The sequence below is a fragment of the Corvus cornix genome, chromosome 3, assembly GCF_000738735.6.
Source record: "Corvus cornix cornix isolate S_Up_H32 chromosome 3, ASM73873v5, whole genome shotgun sequence".
In the NCBI taxonomy this organism is placed as follows: domain Eukaryota; kingdom Metazoa; phylum Chordata; class Aves; order Passeriformes; family Corvidae; genus Corvus; species Corvus cornix.
The window spans coordinates 39,788,268-39,813,490 of NC_047056.1; the positions used below are offsets into that span (position 1 = coordinate 39,788,268).

General features: G+C 41.1%; 1 protein-coding gene across 1 annotated transcript in view; it reads right to left on the reverse strand.

Annotated features, from left to right (window-relative positions):
* The window catches only part of RPS6KA2 (ribosomal protein S6 kinase A2), a 283,173-nt gene extending 258,651 nt beyond the window's left edge, over positions 1-24,522 (reverse strand). The window contains exons 1-2 of the mRNA XM_039569566.1: positions 24,389-24,522; positions 21,138-21,182 (exon numbers count right to left, since the gene is read on the reverse strand). Coding sequence (XP_039425500.1) covers positions 21,138-21,182; positions 24,389-24,451 — 108 coding nt within the window. The 5' untranslated portion in view covers positions 24,452-24,522. The remainder of the gene's footprint in view (positions 1-21,137; positions 21,183-24,388) is intronic.
* Between the last annotated feature and the right edge of the window lie 701 nt (positions 24,523-25,223).

Here is a 25,223-nt window from a genome sequence, read left to right on the forward strand (position 1 = left end):
TTTATTAGTATTCATTTGAATCTACCTGCATTTTAATTTTGTCATTCTTGCACATTTTAGACATACATGTAAGGAAGAAAAAAGTTGTAATTTAAGAAATTTCTTGAATTAGTTGACCTTCACTTCCCCACACAAAAGCAAAACCACACGAACCAAATGAACCATCTCCTATCTGCTTTACCTTTATTTAAAAAGAGGTTTAATATTATTCCCATCTCCTCATATACATCTCTCCACTGCTCTAATAACTTCCCACCAACTCTTTGGTCTCCATAAGCATGCTTCTCTATGCTTTTTCAAAGGTGAAATGGCTAGAACTGAAGAGAGGGTTCCAGCTGAGAAGAATCAGCACAGTGGCATAGCTCTGCTGGTACTGCCTATTCACCTCCTCCTGCCAACAGTACACCCCCGCCCCCCCCATGCTTCACAAACAAAAGAGAATTGATGCTCCAAAGTCTGTGTTCTGCATCCCCCCCAGTGCCACAATACTTGGGACAACAACGCCATCCCCGCATGCTGTTAGCATTTTGAAAGAGATATCTAGAAATAGCCACCCGACTGACTTTTTGAAAAACAAAATAAAGGAAAAAAGAACCCAAACCCTCTTCCCCTTCAGTGCTTTTTCATGGGATTAAAGATGCTATTATTCTTCTATTAAGACATGTACCAAAAACGTGAATGTAGAATATAATATCACAATGACAGCATAAAAGTTCTTTGCTCATGGATTTAAAAAAATTCATCTTCCTGCTGACTTTATTATCTTATCTCATGTAAGGTAGCACAATAGTACTCTTTTTAACAATTCCAGTAATTTCTGCAGTTGATCATAACCTATTGTAAAACAAACTCTAGTAGATAAAGTCACCTCAAAACAATGTGCTAGGGGGTGAATGCTTGGAAAACGTAGAGCTTCTCACAGGAGTTTTATCTTTCAGATGAGGCAGAGAATCCAAAATTTTAAAAGCAATATGGCAGTATAAACACTGTCAATAAAGGGATGATTCTAAAGTCCTATTCCCAACATTCAGTTAAAACAAACGAAAAAAAGCCAGGAAAAGAACAACAAAGGTTGCAGCTTGATTTAGGCAACTGCAAGGTCTGTTCAATTAAGGATTAGCTAATGCAGGGCTGTACTTTCAGTGAATACCCTTCCACTAAATTAGAATTTGTATTTTCTGACTGAATTCATGCAGAATTTTACACTGTGTTTACCTTTCAAAATTTCCATATGGACAAGTACCTAAAGAACTACCATTAAGACTTAGCAAATTTGGTCTGTGATGCAAGAGAGCAATTCACCAATTGCCTCTTAAATTCTTATCTACAAAATTAAGATGGAATATGAAAACAGGATTTTGAAGTTTATATTAACAGCAAACTTGCATTAAGTTTGGATAGAGGCAACGAGAGGACCATCTCTATATTGTGTACTTAGCCAAGTTGCAGGATGCTTTACAGGATGATTGGCAGAAATGATCATAGTTCTGACTCATAGATGGTAAATTAGGTGTTTGGGCTGAAGTCATTCAACTTTAGCAAAACCAAATATAAGCTTCCAATAGCTCGATGAAAACAGCACCACAACCTAAAGGAAAATATCATTCCAGAACAGTACAAGCAAGGGGATGAAGAAAAGATTGCATACCTTAATGGATAGATAATGAACTAGAGATGGTTTGAGTTAACTAACAGAAAACCCACACTAGAGACCCGTGCTTTTAGGAGCTTGTGAAACCATTTCTGGACTGTACAGAATCTCTCCATTCACAGATGTAACAGGTAATTGGATATGGAGAATACTTAAAGGTGATTTGGGTTGAAAGACAAATTCTGGCAGAAGCTTTGTAGTTTTGTGAGTTAACATTAGAAGAAAAAAAACTACACTCATCTGCTATAACAATTCCTGTCTAACATTAGCCATGAACTTTCATCCACTTGTGCCTATCTGAAGCCAAATAACTGGGGTTTGGCTAAAGCCAATTTTCTAGAAAGTAATACAGTTCTGACTTGAAAACTACAAGAGAAGGACAAGTTCCCTTCCCAGTGTGTAAAAAATCACTTCCCCACTTCCAAAAATCTGCCAGCAGTTTCTGTGTCTCTTCTCAGTACTGGGTCTGGGGAGGGGAGCTTCAGCTTCCAGTTACAGCTTCTCACACCAGCTCAGTGATTGCCAGAGTTCTCCAGCTACTGCAAATGTGATTCACTTAAGTGCACACTGCATTTTCAGGCCAGCTCTTAGCATTAAAAAAACTTTAAATTGGTATTCAAAGAAACAAAAAGAAAACTCCACCGTGAAAACGACTGAAAAGCTACCCAAATTCTCATACACTCTTAACTGACAAAAAACCTTTTGCCAAACAAGACAGACCTCTACTGTTGGATGAAGTTATTGCAAGCTTAACAAGCTTCCTCATTACCCCGGAATAATTCCATTGGGCTGGTTATAGGTTATAGCTTGTAGTGCAAAGCAAGGCCCTTGCTGCAGGGTAGTGGCATCTGAGGTGGCATGTTGCCACAGGCAGCCACATAAGATGGCAAGTCCCTTCTTCCTAATGCATTTCTTCCTAAGGGGCCCATCTCATGGAAACAAACATGCTCAGAATCTCATAACAAGCTACCCTTCGTGCCACTGCTGTTGCTCCTTCAAATAAGGGGTTACAGATCTCACAAACAGGATTAAAAGATGGAATTGCCGAGACTAAGAAATGTAAAGATTTACAATGAATGTATATACCGCAAATATCAAAATGCCTGATTGCAGCTTTCCATTGACCTGAACTGAGGTCTATGACACTGGGACTAATATGTGTCAGCCAGTCACAGCATCCCAAATTGCATGCCAACCCTGTCAAACTCAGCTGTACTCAGGCTACCCAGCGCCAGTCTCCCTGCCAGATCCCTGTGCTGCACCACAGTTACTGTGGACTGCAATATTGCTGTGATGGTGTTCCAAACATTGGAGTTGAAAATGTGGTTATTTATTTACTTAAGAAACAACCAGCATATCCCCCTTGCACCTCCCATTGAAATAGCAGGCTATGATTTAAGAAACAGAATTATCCTTCCTCACTGTTCAAAGCAAGAACAGGGGGAAAACAGTGGCTAAACCCCCAATTCTTAAAATCATTTAGGTTCAAACAACCACTAACAACTAGGTGACCTAGATGAAACACATGCTCAAAGAAGTCAGTCCAAAGTCAGATTTGACTTAGACTCTCTGGCAGAAATAAGATAATTATCACCTGGGGCATGTTTCAAGGGCAGGATCTGGAGAAAGGGAGAGCTGTTTCTTTTAACACTTGACTGAGGTATGTGTATACATGTAATTAAGATAAAGTCTTGCTACAATAAAGTAAACAATTACAGCTATGATAGTTATTCTCTATGATGAAACTCAGAGTTACCATCTGCAACAGACTTACACCACATCCAGTTTACTGGGGTATAGTGATACAAGACATCACATCAATTTAAAACACAGATATGAAAAATTTTATCTGGAAGCTCTGCAATAGCTTAAATTCAATATTAGAAATATTTAGCTGCCATGGTTAAGTTTCACCCTGCTTTTTGGATTTTTTCCAACCTTCCAAGATCTGCTCTCTTTTCTTCAAGAGGGTAAGACACTCAAGAGTTACCACTTATTAAAAGGCATAGTATTGCATTAGTCTCAGCAGTACAAGTACCATCTTCAACGCCTAAAGTATTACTGTAACATGAATGCGGCAGTTCCGCAGTTCCATCTGTAGAAAATACTGTGAATTACTGTCTTACATAACACAGAAATGTGTCTGATGGCCTAAAATCAGCCAGCTGGGGAAGGAAGTCAGGTAAAAAGGGGACCACGTTTTCCAGCTGCTATGGTTGTTCACTACAGCAGCATCTCTGCTAGCAGCTGGAAAGATGAGCAAAGGGACAAGTGAGCTGTCAGATGTCCAAACTGAAAACTTATATATCAAAAGCTCTGTGACATCCAAAGCTTCAAGTAACTTTTACTGAGCTTTGCAGTAGCTTCATGAGCTGAATGTTCAGTTCCATCCAGCCCACACTAGGTGTCAGTCCTGCCCCAGTATGGCCTGGTTCAGGCACACACAGGGAACAGGTATTCCCAAAGTGCTGCGTTTTCCTTCTAGACTACTAAGGGTTGCACGTGCATAGCGGTCAAAGAACAAGAATAAAAACAGCTTTCTGTTCTCACGGACAAAAATAAAGAAACGACATGCTTTGTCTTTAAAATGTGCTCTCTTAAAGCTGGGATAGTCTTGTAACTAAATCTAAGAAAGGTTAAAAAACAGGTCAACACATGGCCGCAGTAAGTGCAGTCGGGTTTCCATAGGGAAATAAAGCAGCTAACAGATTTCTGTACTTGCTTTTAGGAAAATGAAATTTCCGAGAAAAAAGGTAAGTCAAAGTTGTTCTGCAAGAAGCAGAACTAGTAGAGCCTGCTTCTCAACAGACCTATGACTATTGCTTCTTGGACTTCTTTCCTCCTTCTGCCTTTCTGGACAGAGACTTAGCACACAGATTTCCTAACCTGCTTATTGTATTGAATAATACACATTGACTTGTGGCCAGGTACAGTTCTGCCTTTCCATCCCTTGGTAGGGTACTGCTCTGAATCTCTCTGCTCATTTGTCAACACTCACAAAATCTTTAAGAACAGAGGTCTATGTGCCTACTCCTCTTTCCAGCCTGACTGAAGCTGGCCACAGTATTCATACTGTGGGGATGTCTGATCAGTGTGATTGTACACATTGCTTCCCTAGAACAGCTTTAAGATCTAATCAAGGCGATCAACTTTGACATCCTTCAACAAGACTGCTGCATAACTGCTTGCTTACTGGTCATGCACTGCTGGGGTACAGCAGTTTTCAGTACAATTCTATAAAATGGGACTCATCTTTGTCCCCATGGCAACAGACTGCAGTCATGTCCACACCCTACTTAGGAGATGTGATTGCAGTTTATTTGCCAGCTTCAGTCTAGCTAGTTCAAGAAAATATTACAACATTCTAAGTAGTATGGGTTAGGGTCTCCACACAGAGTACACACTTATTAGCTAAAGCTCGTGCTGTCATCACATATCTACTCCTGAGACTGAACCTTTCTGTCCCACAGCTGCAGAAATATCACAACCAGCTGCAGAGCAGCACCTGGTAGGAAATGTACATCATGTTATCTGAAATTATTTCAGCGTGCACTTTATATGATGTATTCAGATAAGAGAGACAAAGTATACACAGCGTGCCTGTGTCATTTCCACCTCACCCCCACAAAAAAAAACCCCAAACCCACAACCCAGTTACTTAAGATGTTTGTGACTAATATAAACACAGGACAGAAGAGGCAATACTTCCAATACCACAGATGGAGGTGCATTTTCCTTCATTTGGCCCTTTTGCCTATGAATGTTTCCAAGTATCATGTTATGCTAAAAAGGTCATTGACCTGAGTATGTCTGAATTCATGTCATCAGGGTAATATTCAGAAACCTCAATTAAATCTCTGTTTTGCTTAAGCAAAAGTCACATTTACCCATCACAACACTAAGTCTGGTAAGCCTGTGAAATTTCATGTTGTGCCACAGCAACACATGCAAATTATTTAATCCCTTGTATAGAGCTGGTACCATCTTCAGTCACTGGATATTTCTGCTGATTCACACAGACCGAAGCAGCAAAGGGCAGTCAGCCTCCTCAGGACACTCACCTGGGGAAGGAGTTAGGTGCATTCCATGTCTTCAAGCAGTGAGGAAAATTGATCCTGGTCTCACACATTAGCTGTGTTGTAAGAACTGGAAAAGTCACACTGCAAGCTCTTTTGCTTCTACTTTCCAGATATACTCTAGTATTTATGCTACTATATATGAAGCAAAATTGTTTCAGAAAGAAGAAACCATTAGGTTACTCATTTCAGTCTTGAATCGATCGTTTGGCTACAATAACATCCCGTACGCAATGTGCAGACAGATTCGGGTGCCCAGAGCAGCAGTTACCTGACTGCCCACAAACAGCACGCCAAACTCCTTACTTTTTCCTAACCTCATAAGGACAATATTTTTCCAACAGGAGGAAAACAAGTTATTCTTGAAATCTCCATTTCAAACTTTGGGCCCCAAGGCAAGTCTCCTTTCTTTATAGAGAGGACAACTATCTCTCCCCTAAAAAGCTGCAGCACGCAGTCTTCAGACACAAGTTTCAGCAGAAAAATCTGCTATTCAGGCCCAGAAACAGTCCCTATGCCAGAAACTTAAGGGCTAAAGGGGGGCTTGTTGTTGATGAGACCATAAGCAAGGAGACTTGAGTACAGAACACTATACACTCCCAACCCCAATATGCAAATCTTCCAGTATTTCTTATCTTTAAGCTATACAGTCACGAGATCAGGTCAAACTCCACTTTTCATTATATTTTCTGAAAACATTGCCTAACAGGAAAAAAAATTATCAGTATTCTATACATAATCTTAAATTTCCTTTATTTTTACCTTTTAGAGGTGAAAGACAGTTTTAACAATGCAAGTTAGTGGCTCTAAATTCAAGTGATCAACAGTATATCTGGACATTGCATGATGCCTAAGTAGAACTCCCAAAGAAATAACAGCTAAAAGAAACAGTGCAGGAAGAGCTACCCCAATTTTTCCAAGACATCTCCAGATACTCTGGCAAAAAAATCAAAAGCACAAATCTCAGAGGGTTTCTCCATTCCCTGTGATGAAAGCAAAACGTCTAATTTCCCTGTCAGCTGCAGACAGAAGTTCAGACTGTAATCACCCTGAGCCACCACAAGGAAGGTATCCAGCACCTGTATTCTTTGCTGAAGAGGATTTGCAGATGCTCCCCATCCTCCAGGTTTTTTATTACTATGAAAGAAACACCCTAATCCAAGTTAGATCTCCTGTTCAGAATTGCACAAGCCATTATTTCCAGACAGCTAGAGACTTATTCTGCTTCTCATGCTGTCAGCATCAGCCTCATGTAGCACTTACTGTGCCATTAAATGCTTCCCCCAGGGGTCAGCCAGGAACCCAGAGCTGCTTCATCTCATAAAAAGCAGCTCTTCCAAGTCTTCATGCAGGGTCCATCCACATTAGTTAAAGAGTAAAAAACAGGTAGAAAGAACAAGCTAGGCAAACCAGTATTTTAATGATCCACTTCTCTCCCAGGGCCTCACCTCATCCGAGCTGTACAGCTGAGAAACCATATGTCTTCTCAAGGGGATGATTCTCTGCTCAAATCAGCCTCCTAAGTACATTGGAAGCATTTGGTCTGCACACATGCTTTTCGTGCTGGTCAGTGACATATAAGTAAGCTTATAGCTTACTTATGACATATAGCTGTCTTTCTAGCAGTCAAACTGAAGTCTAAGACTTTCAGCAAGGGTAAGGAATACTATGCCAAGCACAAAATTATCAAATTTAAGAGGAGACTCTGTAGATTGACATAGGACAACAAGCTTTCTCCTTTAATATCTCCAGCAAAGTTGCCAGAAGCACCTTTACCCAACATTTGTAACTGAGTCATAAGAAAAGCCAGTGGAAAAGAAGGCTCACAAAGTGTTCTCTGGTAGTCACAGTTGTTTAAGTCACCAGCCAGATGGTAACAGTTGTTTTGGCCACTTGTTGCCTGTAACTACACTTGCAATGCACTTTTAAAGACTACCCAGATAGTAAGAAATACAGTGAAAGAGTTGTAATGCTTTGAAGGCAAAGACTAGTAGTAATATTTAGAGAACAGGTACCAGATACAGACTACTAAAAAAACCTCATAAAACCTGCCCCTCCCCCCCCCCCCATAAAACCAAAACTACACACACACCCTCCCAACCCCCAAAAACAAAAAAAACCCCACACAACCATAAAACCCAAACACAATAGCATAAAAGCAACATGGAAGGCATTTCTGGTTTTTAAGCCTGCTTCAGCCCACTCTGCAATAGCCAGGAGACCTTCAACTCCAGGCACAGTGGGTGGGAGCTAAGAGCCAGACAGCTCAAAATGTGCTGTGCCCATGTCCTTACACCAACTTCCAAGAACCAGCACAGTCACAGCACCAAACCTGGCAAACTGATGAAGTCATCACTTCAAACCTGCAGCAAGAATTTTTCATAGCTCTAGATATTCCACAAGGTCAACTCTGCTTTAAAGCATTTCACGGGCAAGAGAAGTTGCCCCACCAAACCACTCTGTACCTGCAATCAGATCCCAGTGTACAGTTAACTAGCATCTATGCCATTAGAAAAGTTAAATATGAAAAACTCAGGTCCCCCCAGTATGTTGCCAATCTACAGGATTTGGAACTAAATGCATGTTTCAGGCTTTTCAAAGAAGCTTGGTCAAATTTTCTCCCAAAGCTGATAGAGCAACTTAGGAGAACAGTTAAAAAGAAAAAAAAGTAGGACTGGGAAAAAACTGTAAGACTAAAGAAGGATAATTTTGTACTGATCTAACCAGTCAAAACAGTTAATCATCAAGTTAAGAGATAAACAGTTATTCCATGCAGAAACTGAACATAAAATCTCTTTTCTCCCAATTCAGACATTCAAGAAAGTTTTTTATTCCTTGCCAGTTACATTTGAAAATATTCACATTCTTAAAGCTACATTTACAAATGAGTTTACTGCAAAACCAAAGAGTTAGAGAAGTCAAAATGAGGATCCAGGTATCACACTATTAGAGACTCCTGGCTGATCTTCTAACGTGCATGAGAACTCCTGCTTCCTGTCTGGAAGATCAGTTTTTCAATTCCTGTTTCAAATCCAGGAAACCTGGAGGGCTCCAGGGACAAGAACTGGATTAAGCCAAGCTTCTTCATCAATAGGATTGCATAAGCCTCACCTAGGCATCAAAACCTCTGGGGTTTTCAAATTTTATAACAAACACAAAGCAAACAAAAAAACACGTGTTCTTCATTGGCACACTAAGTATACGTCTATTCATCTTGAGCATTTTTAAGTTATTAAATATTCTTTTTACACAGATGCTTCAAAGCTGACAGTATGCACACCAAATACTTCACCTCCTGCCCAAATTATTTATTCAAAGCTGGCTCTGAGAACCAAAAAGGTGGGCAAGTCTGCCAGCTACATGCAGCATATTTCAGGAAAATGACTCACTAAGTTCAAAATGTTTTACACGTTTAATTAAGCCTTACGCTAACTCCAGTTGGCAAGCAGGAGTATGAATCATGGAAGCTAGATCACAGGAGCAAACTCAAAGCAACAAAAAAACTAAACTGCTTACTTCTGGAGCTGAGCCATTACTTACTGAAGCATGGATTCAGGAGGATACTCTTTACTTCATGGGCCAGTGTAGTAATAGGGCCAGGTAGGAAGCAAGGGGGAGGGAGAAGAGCCCTGCCATGACTTGAAGCCCAGAGGCTGCACCAACCCATCACTGCCAAGGCACTGACATCAAGCCCTCTGCTAATCCTCACTGTGCTGCCACTGACACTGGAACACTCATCTACTGCTCTCCCCCTTCAGTGTCTTCTACAAAGAAGATGTCTTCTTCCAACAAAGGGTGGAACGTCAAGAACAAGGAGGTAGTGGTAATGATGTCAGTAGCACAATTTTTGGGTCATCACTGTATGTACTCAGTGGTTACCATGCTGTTACCTGACATATTATGCACTGCACTATCCTGAGCTCCTTTATTGAGATAAACTACTAGTAAAAGAGACCAAACTTGCACAATATAGTCCTGATGCTAAAATAAAAACTCTTATGCACATGTATGTGCATTATCCTGTTGTCCACAGGTTGCCCACTCCCACTGCTAACAGCAATGAGCTAAAGCAATTAAGAACACAGAAGAGAGCTCTGAGGTCCCACAAGACCACAGAAAAATGTGCAACAGAAATTTAGTTTAAAAGGATCCGCAGAACATCCATAAGATGTGCTATAAATCAGCCCCCTCGTGCCCTTAAAAAAAAAAAGGAGACCAGTAACACATAAAAAAAACCTATATACGCCCCACTAGCTGGCTGCAAAGAAACACAAGTAAAGTGCAGTCATTGTCCTCTGCACCCTTATAAACTACTTCAGATATTTCATATTGCAACTAAACTTCCACACACCCACAGTGCTGTTAGTGTATCCCCCTCCATCCTCAGCATCCTGACCTCCAGGATGACTAGCTTACCATGTTAGACAAGGGGACACAGACAAACAATCGTCACACAGTCGGGATCTCACTATTACCATTTCAACCAGCAGAAAGTTGTACAACTGAGGGCATATATTCTGCAGAACAAAGGTACAAGATCATCAGAGGTCCTCACGAACAGCAGTAGATAAGGTTTTTCACAGGCATGCTTGGATTTGCTTCCTTGGTCAAGTTGAAACCATTAAGAAACATCCTGCCAGATGCAGTTACTGCCCTCCCTTGTCCTAACGGGCACTGGTGTTAAACAGGTGGCTAAGAGAGATGTTTGTGGCAGAGGCTGTACTGACTTTCAGGATCTGTCCCACTAATGCATTTGAGGCTTCAGGTGGCCACACCTACCTTGTAGAAGGAAAGATTAATCCTTTACCATTCCCACACTTTTAATCTGAACAATGCTGAACTCCTCACCATGGCTACCAGCACCGAGCTATCAGACAGCAAAACTCTTTATGCAACCCTAAACCAAGCCTGAATCAAACAAGTATGTAAGAAAGGAAAGGCTGTCACCTTCTTACACCTTTTCATTCACCTTTACATCCACAATAACATCATGTACAAGACATGCATCGAGCCTGGATATCAAGTCATATTTATTTAGCATTGTGCTTTACTGCTTAAATATTTGTTGGAGACTGGAATCAGATATTTATGGGATTTGATCACTTGTCTGTTTACAGAAGTAAACAAACTACACACTGCAAACTGACAAATACTATTCAGATCTGTGAGCTATGTTAATCTCCCTTTCAACAAGCCTGTCATTCACAGAAACACATTAATATCAGCAATAAGATTGCTTCTCATACGCCATTTCCAGAAGAAGTCTCTGTGAAACCAGACGCATACTCTGAAGCTTCAGGGCTACCTTCCCCTCCCTGAGGTGTGCTTATACCAGGCTAGGAAAACTGACAAAAGGCAATTCAAGATAACCAATCAGGTATAGAAATAAATCCAGACACACAACACAAATCTCCTACCCCAACAGATCTTGTGACTCAATTCTTTGGGTCAGATGTGTCCTGTGCATCTAATCTACATCACCCCTAGCAAATTTCAAAGAAATGAGTAATTCTTCAATTTTCTCCTGAAAGTTAACAGCATTATACATACCAGGCTTAGGCATACAGATTTGTCATTTTCTTCAAGTATTTCACTGCTAACAGTACAAGAGATCACTTCAGGCATCTGTGGAGAACCCAGACAGTTGCTTGAGAAGGAACTCCCAAGAACACCTGTGTGAATCAACCTACCTAGCACACAGCCCTGCTGGGATAGGGCCCTGACCTTGCTTGGCACCCACAGGGCCAAGGAACCAAGGCTCCTTCTGACAAGCAGAACAGCCAAAAGGATGCTGCCCTAGGAGAACTTCCCTCTGGAGAAAACCCCTCATCTCCACCTCTGCAAACAGCTTCTCTGCAGTTCTGCTGCAGGACAGGCTCTAAACAGACCTCACCTCAGAGGCCCGTTGTTTCAGGTACAGTCAGGAATACTGCAGTGAGGAAGCCGGGAATCACTAAGTATCACCTTGCTCTAGCTTTGATTTTTGGAACAGAACTTAGCCTTCCTTCTACCACTACTCTTCCCCCTTCTAAGGAGCCTCACAAAATGACTTGAAAAGAGACGAAGGGACCAAGCATTTCAAAGACTTTTTTAACCAAAATCATAAATAGATAAATAAATATAATACACCCCCCTCACCATGTCCTCCCTATTCAGCTGTGCAGAGTGCTCAGAGTAGCCTTTAAGACCACTGCTGCAGCATTTCAAGCAGGATTTCAGAAACAGTTTTCAGATGACAGACACTTGGAGGAGGCTCACTGACATAACCATAACACTACTTATGCAGTTTAATTCTGTTGTAACAGCTTCCTTTATAGGAAGGGTGACTCACAACCCTTAGCTTTCTTAAAAAAGAAATAAAGCAAATCACGTTAAAAGCTGCTGTAATATATACTGTACAAAAAGTCTTGAGAGACTGTTCATCATAATAGAAAACTTTTTATAGGGAAATGCAGGAGATGATACCAACTAAACATGCATGATTAATAGCACAAACCAGGAAGCAACCCACTCAAATGACAGGTCTCATGTGCAAGAGTATATCAGCATTAACAGTACCATGCTGCTCGTTGTTCTGTTTGGAATGTTTGCTTCCATAAGAGCTATTGCTAAGCATATACTAGTATTACCTTTTCACCACAGTTGAAATTGAGAATTGGACTGAAGAGATAGAGTTTTAGATTAGTAAATACTGAGGACCACTCCGTTACTGATTACTGGAGGTGAGAACAGTGGTTGCTAGTGTACACAAGGGTCAGACTACTTGTTCAAGTGCTAAATATGAATAAATATGCCTAATCTGCACACTTAAAACCCAAACCATCCCAAATAACAAAAGATACCCATGAAAGGGACAGACTGTGCTTCAATCATCCATCATATATGTGAATGCCAGTTAGTACCCATATGCATTCCCTCTCTTTTTCTTTTGTTTAAAGTTTGTCATCAGAAAGACTAATTCTAGACCAGACTAAACAAGCCTAGCAATCACTCTAATTACTGACCTCACACAATTAAAAAGGGGAGAAAACACATACAAAATAAAGACTAAAATAGTAAACAGGAAATCCACATCCACTTTTGATGAAACAGGTCTGAGCAGGGGTAGAATTTGTCATTTACTAAGCTTCTCACATCCAAAATTGAAATGTTTAGAAGACCTCAGGTTTCTACCTTGCCTAATTACAAAGAGGTCATTTGATCATGATACCTACGCTTCAAGAAACTTAGAATTCTATGTAGAATTCAGGAATTCTACATAGATGCTGGATCAAAGTTTTGAACAACTGGGAACTTGCAGTTAACTTCACAGACACAATATTGTAAAAACACCCACCTGCAGCCCTAGACATCAGGTCTCTATATTCAGCCCCACACTTCCCTGGTGTTGAAGCAAACCTCTTCCACAGAGGTGACACGCAGCATGACTTTTCTGGCCACCTCTCAGAAATAATTGGCCGGATGAGACAAAGCATCTGGTAGTTTTAAGCATGTGGGCGCTTAAGAAGAGATAATTTGCCTTCCTTCTTGACTTCTAGAACTTATGCAGTGTTGTTTTTGTTGCTGCTCTGAGTATTTCATATGCCACTTGTAAATGTCAATATAATCTTTGTGAAACCCTGAGTGCCATAAACATGCCCATGTGCTGATCACACATTCTATAAACACAGAACTTCTGCAAGTGTAACTCATTTGCTCAAAATGCAGCCAGACTAATTCATTACCAAAAGCTCCCTTTCAAGTCAGCAGGGAAAACTAGTCAAGTCTTGAAAAAAATAAATTGCACCATGAAGCACATAGCTACCAGAAGAAGACTTTCTTCCAAAATAACAGTGCTTGTCTTGCTTCTTTGTCACATTACTTTTCCTTTGGCGAAAGTTATTTATAAACCTTGGAAGTAGCAGGAAAGGAGAGAAGAAGATTCAAAGAAAGAACTCTCATTTCAACACAAAACACTATGTTCTAAGGAGAGAACAAACCACAGTGTGAGCAAGAAAATTAGAGCAATCTAGTAGGAAAAAAAGTAAAACAATTGACTTCCACTTCATTGTAATGAAGAAAAATGGATTTTCTCACCCTAGAGTTGTAACCATCTGTGTGTAAACTGTAGTTTGTTTCCACTTTAAATAACACACCATACTCATCACAGAAGCAATTTATCCTTGACTCCAGGGACTGTCAAGTGACTCATCTCTCCTGATGACACAATTCACTCACAGCCAGCACACTCTTGGGCACCAGCTGCCATTATGGTACAAGATTATTTTCATTAGGGAATGGTTTTCCCCAGATGAACTTTCATTTGTCTTAAGTAATAACCCTTGTTCAAAATCAAGGGGCCTAATTCCGTGAGGCATTTTACATCTTGAAAATACTGTCAGAACGTTTTTTCCCTGTTCAGCATGATATTTGCTCAGTTGTGACCACTGCAGTGCAGTCTGCAAGGTTTATTTTAAAAGCTTCCAAACACAATATACTTGTGTACCCAAGTACCTGTCTAATTGATTAAATCGGAGTTGGACACTTTAGTGTCCAATTAGGAAAAAAACACTTGGTTGGTTGGCTGTTTGTTCAATCGCTAAACACTGCAAACTGAAAACACACCAACAAAAGCCACACTCCCCCATGCATCATCCTTGAACTCTGCAGGTAGCATCACCCCACTGCATCAGTGCTTCCTGGAGTACCAGGAACAGAGGTGAAATAACCACCACACCAAGGTCCTGATTCAATAAAGAATTGAAGAAGATCAAGAAGATCAGGGCCAACACGTGTAAAAGTGACACTTCAGTAGGAGGGAGCATCAGCTATTATCTCAAGGGAAGCTCTGCTGCCAACTATAATTATCAGGAACTTTCTCTACAAGCTGAAAATCCATCATCTTCTCATTTAGGGTCTCAAGGGATATGGAGACATAGTTCATTTTTGGTTCTGAAAGACTAACATTTCTGAGAAACAGTATCTGTCACCCTTTGGCCACAGAGAGAATAGCTTCAATGCAGGTTGCCACTCACCACAGATAGCAGCATTTAGCAATGGCTGCAGAAAGCCAGAAGGGTTGAAAAACCGTGAAAAGAGTTCACAGACTTTTGAAGAAGTGCTTTTAAAGTGCTGTTATCTTCTCTCTAATGCACCTGAGCCACAACAGCACACTGTCTGAGAGCAGTAATTCAAAAAATAACAAGAGGCTGTGCAATAAAAACAGCTAGAACTGAAGGGTAACATGAATGGGATATCATATATATAAATATATATGATGGTAAACTTGTATGTTTAAGTTCAAATATCAGAAGTCTTTCAGACTATAAGTTTCCCTGCACACTGCTTACCCCGCAAAATTTGAAGTTTTCTGTCTCTATTTGCTGTATGAAACGTACAAGGGGGAGGGGAAAGAAAAAAAAGTGAAAAAAATGTTTTCCTTTTATATTGATATCTCCCCTATGTCTGTCTTAATTCAGTTGATGAGGACAGTGACAATAAGAAATCAATTTACAAAGAATCAGAAGTAACAAAATTCTATTTCAGTAAGGGTAGCTCAGCTATTGTCCTGCCAGCTTCCCCTTCATTGCTGGGATTCTGAAGACATGCTCTGGGGTGCAAGAGAAGGAGGAGACATTTCATTCATTCCATGACCCCAGCTGCCCCCTCTCACATTTTAGCCACACAAAGTCAGTGACAAAAAACCTTTTCATTGTTACCAAGGACACACATTTTTATACACTACTTTTCATGGAGTTAAATAGAAACCAACATTCTGTTGGTTGCCTGATCAGCTTCATTCCAAAACAAATCACAGTTATTTACTCTTCTAAAAAGTGTTAGACTATAGGCACTGTAGATTAATATATTTTGGGAATTAAAACAGTTTTTAAAAATCAATTTACAAAGTTATTACCTACCAAATCCTTCATAAGAGCTAAATAATAGAGATTATTTTTTTAAATGAAAAATTTTAAGTAGAACAGCTTACACTGCCTACACCACGTGCTCAAAGAACTATGGAAAGGAGAAATAATTTGTTTCTTAAATACATCACCAGTGTAATTTTGTAAGAATCTATACAAGGTCATAATTTTCCAGTAAGGGCTTGATTTGAGTTCACTCAGCATCTACTTCTACAGAGAGACAAAAGTCATCCCAGATAGATGCCTACAAATCTTTCTTTTAGAAAGGTGTGTAGCACAATATCTGAACTTAGAATTACTTACATACTGTGATTACAAAGCATTACTTGATACAAAAAAAAAAAAAAAAAAAAATTCATTACTTAGAACCTTTTTCTTAAACAAGGTTCCTTAATTCTGAGTGTTTGGTTGTTGTTGGGTTTGGTTGCTTGGTGTTTTGGAGGAAGAAAAAAACCCAGTATGTTCAAACATGTTGCTGTCATCTAGCAACCTGAACCAGGCTTCCCTCCTCAAAAGTTTTTACATCATATTACAAAATTGTACTTCTCTACACTTTGTGCCATACCGCTCATTCGATGATAAGCTTCCTATTTGTTTTTCCGTCAAAGGAAAAGCTCCTCCTATAGCCCAAGCTTTTTAATAAGGTACAGACTTCTTGTGTGTGTGTATATATGCGTAGACATATACACCAAGAAACGGCTTGTGTTCTGTGATCATTCCTGACAACACACAACTCACAAAGCAGTGGAAAACTAAAGTTATTCTGTTTGAAGGACCTCAATACACATGCTAACCTGTGACCTACAAGCTCAGCCACTGAGATGTAGATACTTTCCTTCACTACGCATTTATTATTTCTATTAAAAATGATCCCCAACATACATTTAGTTTTACAATGGATTGAACACTCCATACCAGGTGTATTGAGACTTTTAATTAATTGAAGTGGGATACACAAGGAAAAGTTCACTAGATATTACTGGAAAAAATCCACCATGTCTCCAACTTTGCAACAAAAGCAACTCTTTCAATTGCAAATCAGAATGTTCTGACCTGCCTTAAGCTCACTGCTGGGGTTTTTTGTGGGAGAAATAGATATACCAGCAACTCTAGTGTTTGTGTGCACTGGTTAAGCTGTTTTGACATAATCCTAGTGAAAATCCCAACAAACAAATCCCAAGAAACATTCCCTATTGTCTCTGTAGCTAAATACGATTCCAGCCCCTTCAAAAGAGAGGCTGCTACTGGTGGTTCAACATTACAGTAGCACAGATGTGCCTCAGCACTGTGGCAGGCACCTACTGTAGACAACCTGTCCAGGAAGAAGCAGAGGCCTTCTTCAGAAAACAGGAAGAAACCTTATATGCACAGACCTTAATCCTCAAAGAATCCACTTTATCCTCTCTGGTATCTTCTGAAAGTCAAAAGCAATGCAAGAGATTGCTGCACTGATGAATTCTTGATACAGGGGATCTACAAGCCAACAAGGAAAGTTGTTCTGCTGAAGCTGATCCCAACAAAGAAAGAACTGCTCAAGACTGAAGTTCAAGAGCCGTTTTTCTTGCAGTTATCATGAGAAGAAACTCAAGATCCTGAGACAAAAGAGCAAAGCAAAAGTCAAGATCCCAACTGTAGACTTCATCAGAGCAGATTTTGTTCTCTTCAGGCACCTGCTTGGATGAATCCCATGGCAGATGACCCTGGAAGAAAGAGGAGTCCAGGACAGCTGAATAATTTTCAAGGATCACCTTTCTCCTATCTCAGGATTTGGCCACTCTGACCAACAAAAAAAAAAAAAAAAAATCACACAAAGGCAGTCAAAGGCCTGCATGAATGAAAAAGGAGGAAAAAAACCTCGGACAGCAAAGAAAAGCATCTATAAATGGAGGAAACAGAGGTGCCCAGGAGGAGCATGAAGACTATTAAGCATGAAGTGATGGTGTCAGGAAAGCCAAAGCCCACATACAATCGAAGCTGGTGACGGACCGAGAGTAACAAGAAGGACTGCTACAGTTTTAGCAGCAGTAAAAGGAATACCTTTGGTCCTGCTCCTGAGTGGGGAAGGAGAGGTGGTGACAAAGGATACAAGAAAGCCAAGGTACCAGTGCTTTCTTTGCCTTGGTCTTTACTGGTAATTCTGAGCCTTTAGGATTCCAAAGCCCCTGAAACAGGTGGGAAGAAGGATTTGGCTTCAGTGGAGGAGGGTCAGGTTAGGGGGCATTTAAACAAACACAACATAGCCTGCAAAAAGAATGTGGGACTTGATGACATATACCCATGAGTGCTGAGGGAACTGGCCAATATCATTGTGTGGCCACTCCCAGTACTCTGAAGACTCATGGCAATTGGGAAAACTTCTTGAGAGGTGTGAGAAAGCATGTAGTTCCTCTCTTCAAGAAGAAAGATCCAGCAAATTGCAAGCCAGTCAGCCTCACCTCAATATGTGGAAGGGTGATGAATCAAATCCCTCTGGAAAGAATTCACAAGCATTTGAACAACAAAAAAATTATTTGCTGTAGTCACCATAGATATATGAAGAGGAAAACTGCTTAAACGCAGCCTTCACCATTTTGAAGGATGCAGGTGCAGGCTTCAAGTAAGACTTTTGACTGTCTCCCACATCATCTCAGGCAAACAGATGAAGCACTGATTGAAGCAGGTAAGCAAACAGTGAGATGAATCACAAACTGAACCACACTACCCAGAGGATTGTGATCAGCACAAAGTATCAGCAGAAGTTACATGTCTTTGGAAACTGCACAGGAGTTAACAGTAAGCCTAGATACTGCCATTTTCAGTTCTGCCATGCAGTTCTGATTGTGTATCAGCATTTCAACTGCATATGTCCTCTACTTTCCCCAAGAGCCCCATGCAATGCTTGAACTAGAGCATACAAATCCCCTTGAAAGGGTAAAGCAGCTCAAAGCAATATTACAAGACAGCTTCTGAATGCTGTAATTTCAAAGTACTGGGAGCTGTTTTGCATATACTCTCATTATTTTAGAAAAATGTGGTAAAGAGTTTTTCTGACAGCTGCATCTTCAAGGAAGTTTAGATAGAATGTCAACACTTTGACCTAGACTAGACCACAAGACACATCATCCTAAAGTATGTCAGGGTCTCTAACCAACACATATGGTCAGACTTATCCTTCTCTATCAAGAAAAGCCCTTTTTGTCAAAAAGCACCTCTTAAGGAAAAACTGTACAAGTCTAAGCAAGAACTGCTGTAGGAGTATAAAAGCCTCTTAAGGAAATTTCCATCCACTAATCTGCTTGCTTTTGTGGCAGGACAAACAGGATCTGTGGGATGTTCCTCCTCCTAGGAAAAAGCCCTCATGATAGCAACCTTGAGTAATCTGGGTGACAATTCTAGAGCAGAGCTGACACAGTGCTCTAGGGCCAAGATGTGTCTCAGGAAAACTTGTTGTATCCAACAATCCCATTAAGTTATGCCCCCAAGACATTTAAAGAATTTATCCATCAACAGGAGAATCAGATCTCAGAAAAGAAAGGGGAAGGGCAGTTTTTATAATGCATTTTACCTCTATCTCATTTGTCCATACTATACACAGCATGGGAGAAACAGCAGGAGGCCAGCATAGCCTAAGGCAGGTTATTTACAAGAACATCCTTTAAGCAGGTATGAACCATTGCATTATATGATTTAAATTCACTCCTTAAGACACGCTTCAATGTCTCAAAAACAAAACAAAAAAAAAACAACACCAAATTTTGGGGTTGGGCACAGTACAGCTACCAGTCACCTGAAGAGTAGACTGTCCTTTCTTGAAATACCGCTACAGCAGGACAGAAGCTTCATAGAAATGGAAGAGGCTTACAGGCTCAGCCAGCAAAGGGCTGAAATAGCATGGCAGCAGCAGAGTAAGGGAGAAAAAGTCAGATTTTCTTATTGTATTTTTCTGTAGTACTGTATAGTGAAGGCACATGGAAAGTTAAGTGAAAGGGGGGTTACTTCTGCACTGGATAGTGGTATTCCACTGTCAATAATTTGTTAGTGGTCACTGTGTATGTGTTTTATAAAGCACAAGTGCAGCAGGCTTTTCAATCAGACAAATACATGCTGCCACTTATCATACAGATACTGCAAGTGTCCTGCTGAGGCAGGAGTAGACATACAGAAAGAAACACCATTACAGATATTAAATTGCACACTGCAATGCTTACATCAGAAAATGAGAACACAGGATTAAGGTTTCTACCCAAGCAGTCATTACATGCCCTTTTTTCCTGCAAAATTTAAAAACTGAAAATTATAAGAAGCATCCCCAATGAACATTAACTAGGTTTAAATTAATTTGGGAAATGGAGGCCATATTCACAAAAAAAGTCCTCCCAAAACCCACAAACCAGAAATTTTATCTTCAGCCAGATCCTCAAAGAAAGCGATGAGCCAGGCTACCTGCACTTAATTTCTTCCTCAAGCTTTTTAAAGAGTAATTTACTCTTCTTTTTAAGAAATGGTAATGAAAGGGGGAAAAAAATCCATTTGGAAGTTGCACTCATTTCAGAGATCAAAGCTAAGATTTCCTCTTCCTTCCTATGATTAGGGGGTTAAACTATGCCTTTAACATAGTAAAAATTAACAGAAACCCATTCTTGCACAGAAAACTAGACATCAAAGGCAAGCATTATATCTCAAGGAGTAAGAGATACCAGGAAGCTGATCTTCAAAAGGTGGCTACTTAGACATGCATCTTTGCAGCCTCCCACTAATCCTGAAGGGATTCAGTCTGCTTTGCTTTTTGACATCAGCAAACGGCCAATGATCTATCAAGCACACTTGGTTCACTCTACACAAACCAGAAGCACATTGCACTGACACCTGGGACCAGTGTCAAGCTTTGCCCTCAACTCATCGTAATAGTGAATGACGATTTGATCTTACCTGCTTTATATCTTCATATCACTTATTTGGCATCTAAACACTTTGAGGCAAGACTTACCTTTTCCTGTAGGTTTGGATTTGGCTTTTTTGTTTGTTGTTTTTTATTTTTTTTTAATTAGCACAATAGTACAGTGCTACAATAATATAAACAACAGATTAACTTGAAGCAAAGGGTTAGCTCAGTCTTGCTCTGGTGAAGAGCCAGCCAAGGGAACAAGCGGTAATGATTTCAACTTAATAGTATGTGGAATTAACTTATGCACAATTTACAATACAGAAACCTTGTTAATATGATAGCTACTCTTTTTAAGGTCATTACAAAATCTTCTCTGCAGGAAAAACTATATACCTCAAGATGTTGTGTGCTCTTTCTTGCACAGGCAATATCTGTAAAATAAAATTCCCTAGCCTCTAGTTGAACACATCTTTTTATTCCTCACTTGACCTTGTAATAAGAGACAAAAAATGGGTTGGCTTTGCATCTTCACAGCTAGAAGCATGTGGAAAATATGTACCAGAGACATTTTGTTTCATGAAGATAGAAGGTGATATTATAATTTGTTAGCATTTGTGTGATCCATGAATAAGCTGATTTACCTCTTTTACAGGTTCTTCATCCAGGGCAACATCTTCCACCACACTCTAGTGAACAGAGAAGAGAAAGGAGGAAAAAATCCTGTAAATATACGTTACCAAGAAAGACAATTCTAATCCAAGACCTAGCACAAAATACAGTCAATTTAGTTTTAGACATTTAATTTGCTCTCAATTTATACTACTATAGCAGGCTTCTTCGATTCTTCACACTTTACACAGGTAAATTAACCTTTGAATCCATGGGGACCTGCTTTCTCCAAGATATATAAAATGTTAAAAGAAGAAAGCAGGATTAAAGAACTATTGAAATTGCTGATGAATACTTAAAGCCAAATTTGTCATAGAATGGATAAAGAGCAAAAGATTATTACTGAAAAAAACTAGAGAAATGGAACAGCATTTCTTGCTGAGAAGAGAGAATATACGTGTGTATATATAGGACCAAATTTTCTAAACATTTCAGCTTCCATTTAAATGTTGTGCTCACCTAAAATCCATTAAGTGATGAACCCTTTGGAAAATAGGTAGAAAGATGACATACATCTTGATCACACAACCTTTTCTCAGGAAAAATATTCCCAAGGTTGTAATTCACTATCCTATCCATCCAGCTTGAGTGGGATCAATAACTTTGCTTACTCTCAAAGAAATTCTAGAACAGCAAATATCCCAATTTTCTTGCTTACTTGTCAAACACAATTAATGACCTCCTGAGTCAACAGGTGAAAGCAGCAGTATTTCACTCTAATCTCCCTTTACACAAACATAATATGGAACTTGCCCTCGATGCACTCTTCCTAATCAAGCGATTGATTTACTGTAAAAGCTGTCTTTAGTATCTGCAAGTCATTCACCTGAGTCATGCGCAGGCACTCATAAATGCCTCTGTTTTAAAAGGTTTTTTGGCATTAAGGAAGGGAAGGAGAAAGAGGTCCATATGCATCAAAGAATTATACTGTCTCCCTCCTTGTCTGCTATCTGTGAAAAGCTTCCGTGAAAAAGAACAACTTAGAGACAATCATGAAAACATTTTATCCCACACAGATTCAGAGACCATGACAGCTCCCTTGAATCAGTACAACCACCAGTGTTTAAGCTGCATTCAGCTCATTAAAGAGTAAATGTTTCTGCTGTTTAAAAATGTCTTCATGGACAAGAGCCCACAAGAGATGAAATTAATTTCTATGTGCTTTTACTAGATTTGAGCAAACACTACTTTAGTAATTCTATCTACAGCACAATCTAAAATGGTCTGAAGTTATAGCATATCTTTATTGTGCTTAGAAACAGCAATAAATAGAGCCAATAAATGGAGCTTTATCTGTTGTTCTCATCTAAACTGCGTGAGTTTATGCCTGTAATTCTTTAACCCTCTAAACTTTTGGTAAGTGAAATCTCAGCAAGTGATAGAAGAGGGTAGCTCAGCTACGCTATTCTTGAAAGCAGGAAATTAAAAAAAATGTGCTACCAAAAGCTACAAACCCACACATCTGATTAACTACCATTGCAATGGGTCAGTCACACTTGGTAAGGAGATCCTCATAATTTCTTCTGAAATAGAGGTGTAAATAGTCCTCTACCAGCAAAAGAGGTGACAATATTAAGATGTTTTCCCAGGCAATGTACATTGGGCTTTAGTGCAGGATTTACCCTATGATCCAGAGGAGATTTTCCCAGAAAATGACAGCAGAAGCAGCAATAACTGAAGTGCTTTCTGTCTGGGCTAGAAAGAGAAACATCACACACACACAAAAGAAACTGATTTTAGGAAGAAGGGAAGGAGGAAGAAAAAAAACAGGCATGTATATGCACTTTGAATACCAGTCAGTGGAAAGGTAGACTTTCATTTTTATGATGTTCAGCAGAAAACTGTTCATCATAAGTATAGTTATACAAGTCTTCTCACTGTGCAAGGGATTTAACAAGGTGTCAGCTGACTTCTCAAACAAAATCAGGAACAATACACAGTTTCCCAGCTACAACCTGTGCATTAGCACTCAGGTTCCTTGCATCCCACAAAGTGGAACAAGTGACAGTATTCAGAAGTGAATTACATTATTTAAACCTCTGCAAGCCCCTCACAGCTTGTTTTTAACCTAGGGACTCCAGAATGAGCTGTGCTGGTATAATCTATCACATTATCACTTCTGTTGTATTGTTTACATGTACAACCTAACACCTTGCATGAAACCTTTCCTGCTGTTCAGCAACCCCTTTTGACTCAAGTGTTCTCCATAACCTGTCTGGCTCAATTACACTCCCCTCTGTCCTTCTCACCAAAGCCCTGTTACAGTACTTCAATCAAACAAGGGTATAAGGGTGTTAAAAAATAAACACAAACCCCCCACACCTCACAAGTTTCACTCGTCTATTTCTACCACCTGTTCGTTACAAATGTGTTTCCTGTGCTGCAAACAATTGACCTGAAATACTTTGGGTTTTTTGCACTACTCAACTGTCCCAGAAATACTCAGGAATCTACCTTGTCCCATTACAGTACAAAAATCATTAAATCGTAGAATAACCCAAGCTGGAAGGTACCCACAAGGATCACAGTGTCCAACTCCTGCACAGGACATCCCCAAGAATCACACCATGTGACTGAGAGCACTGTCCAAACACCTCTTGAACTTGAATGGTGCCTCTCTTGACACAAGATAACCTTGGATTGAAGGTAAAGAAAACACTACAAGACAAGTGGTGAGCACACACAACACAGCAGCCAGCTAATTATCACAGTATCGGGTTTCCAGTTCGATCCAGAAAGCACGGTCTTGTGCTAAGAGGTAATGGGCAAATGGGTAATCAGAACCCAAGTGAGGTACACGGACCTATTCGAGCCTCAAATCACAGATCACATATTTCATGTTTAAATGTGAGCCTGAGTCCGACTCAGCCCGCTTTGCGGGTTTCCATCTGTGGTATATGCTCTTTCCTTTCCAGCCACCCCAGTCCCCCGGGGCACGGTTCTGACCCGAGCCCGGTGCGGCGCGGGCGGGAGGACAGGACCGGTCAGGGCGGGACATCCCGCACCGCCCGGGCTCCGCGGCCGCCGCTCCAAACCGCTCGCCGTGTGAGGCAACAGGTTCCCGAGCCTCGCCTGGCTCCCCGCCCTCAGCAGCGAGCACAGCGGGCGAGGGATGCTCATGACATCCCATTTCGTGAGGTCTGGAGCGCCACCGAGGTGGTCCCCCCGGCGGGAAAGGGGTCCGGCAGCACCGCTGCGGCCGCACGCCCCCGCTGCCGCTCACCTCCGTCTCCATGGGCTCCACCTCTATCCCTTTCCATAGCTCCAGCAAGTGGGCGATCGGCATGCTGGGCGATTCCTGCGTGAGGACGGGATCAAGCAGAAGGAGCGCGCGTCGGCCGCCGGTGAGAGCGGGAGCGGAGAAGGGGAGGTGTCAGTGGCAGACGGGACACCGCGCCGAGTGGGACCGGGACCCTCCGCCCACCCGCTCGCCAAAATGGCTCCGCGCTGCCCCCAGGGGAGCCGCAGGCGGGGCGCGGGCGCTCCGCAGGCGCGGGGGGCAGGACAAGGCGGCGGCCGCCGCTCCGCAGCCGGCGACGGACCCCCGCCCACCCGTCCCGTCCCTCTCGGCCGCCGCGAGCGCCTTGGCTCGCGTTTAATCCGGGGGGAAAGTTGCTGCGGAGGATGCTGCGGCGGCGGCGGGCGCTGCTATGGCAACGGCAGCGCGGCCCCCCCGGCCCGGCCCCGCCCGCAGCGCCCCAGAGGCGAGAGCGGCGCCAAGGCCGGACCGGGCTGCAGAGGCAACAGGAGCATCAGCCAGTTTATAGCCACGATTTAGAATGTGGGCATCGTGATAGAAAGTGCAGCTAACAGAAGGATATCTAAGGTTTACAAAGCCCGGTATTATTCCAGTCTTAGAAAGAATTATCTATCACTTCCTCTATTTTAGCTCTGTACTATGAAGCCTGTAGTAAAGTCTGTTTATTCACATGCCCTTTCCTCCTCCTTCAGATCTCAAAAGATACTACAAACCTTACTATAACAAACATGAAAATACACCACATGCCCAGCTGCAGAGACCATGATTTATGCAGATGTTGATTTGAATTCTCCTCAAA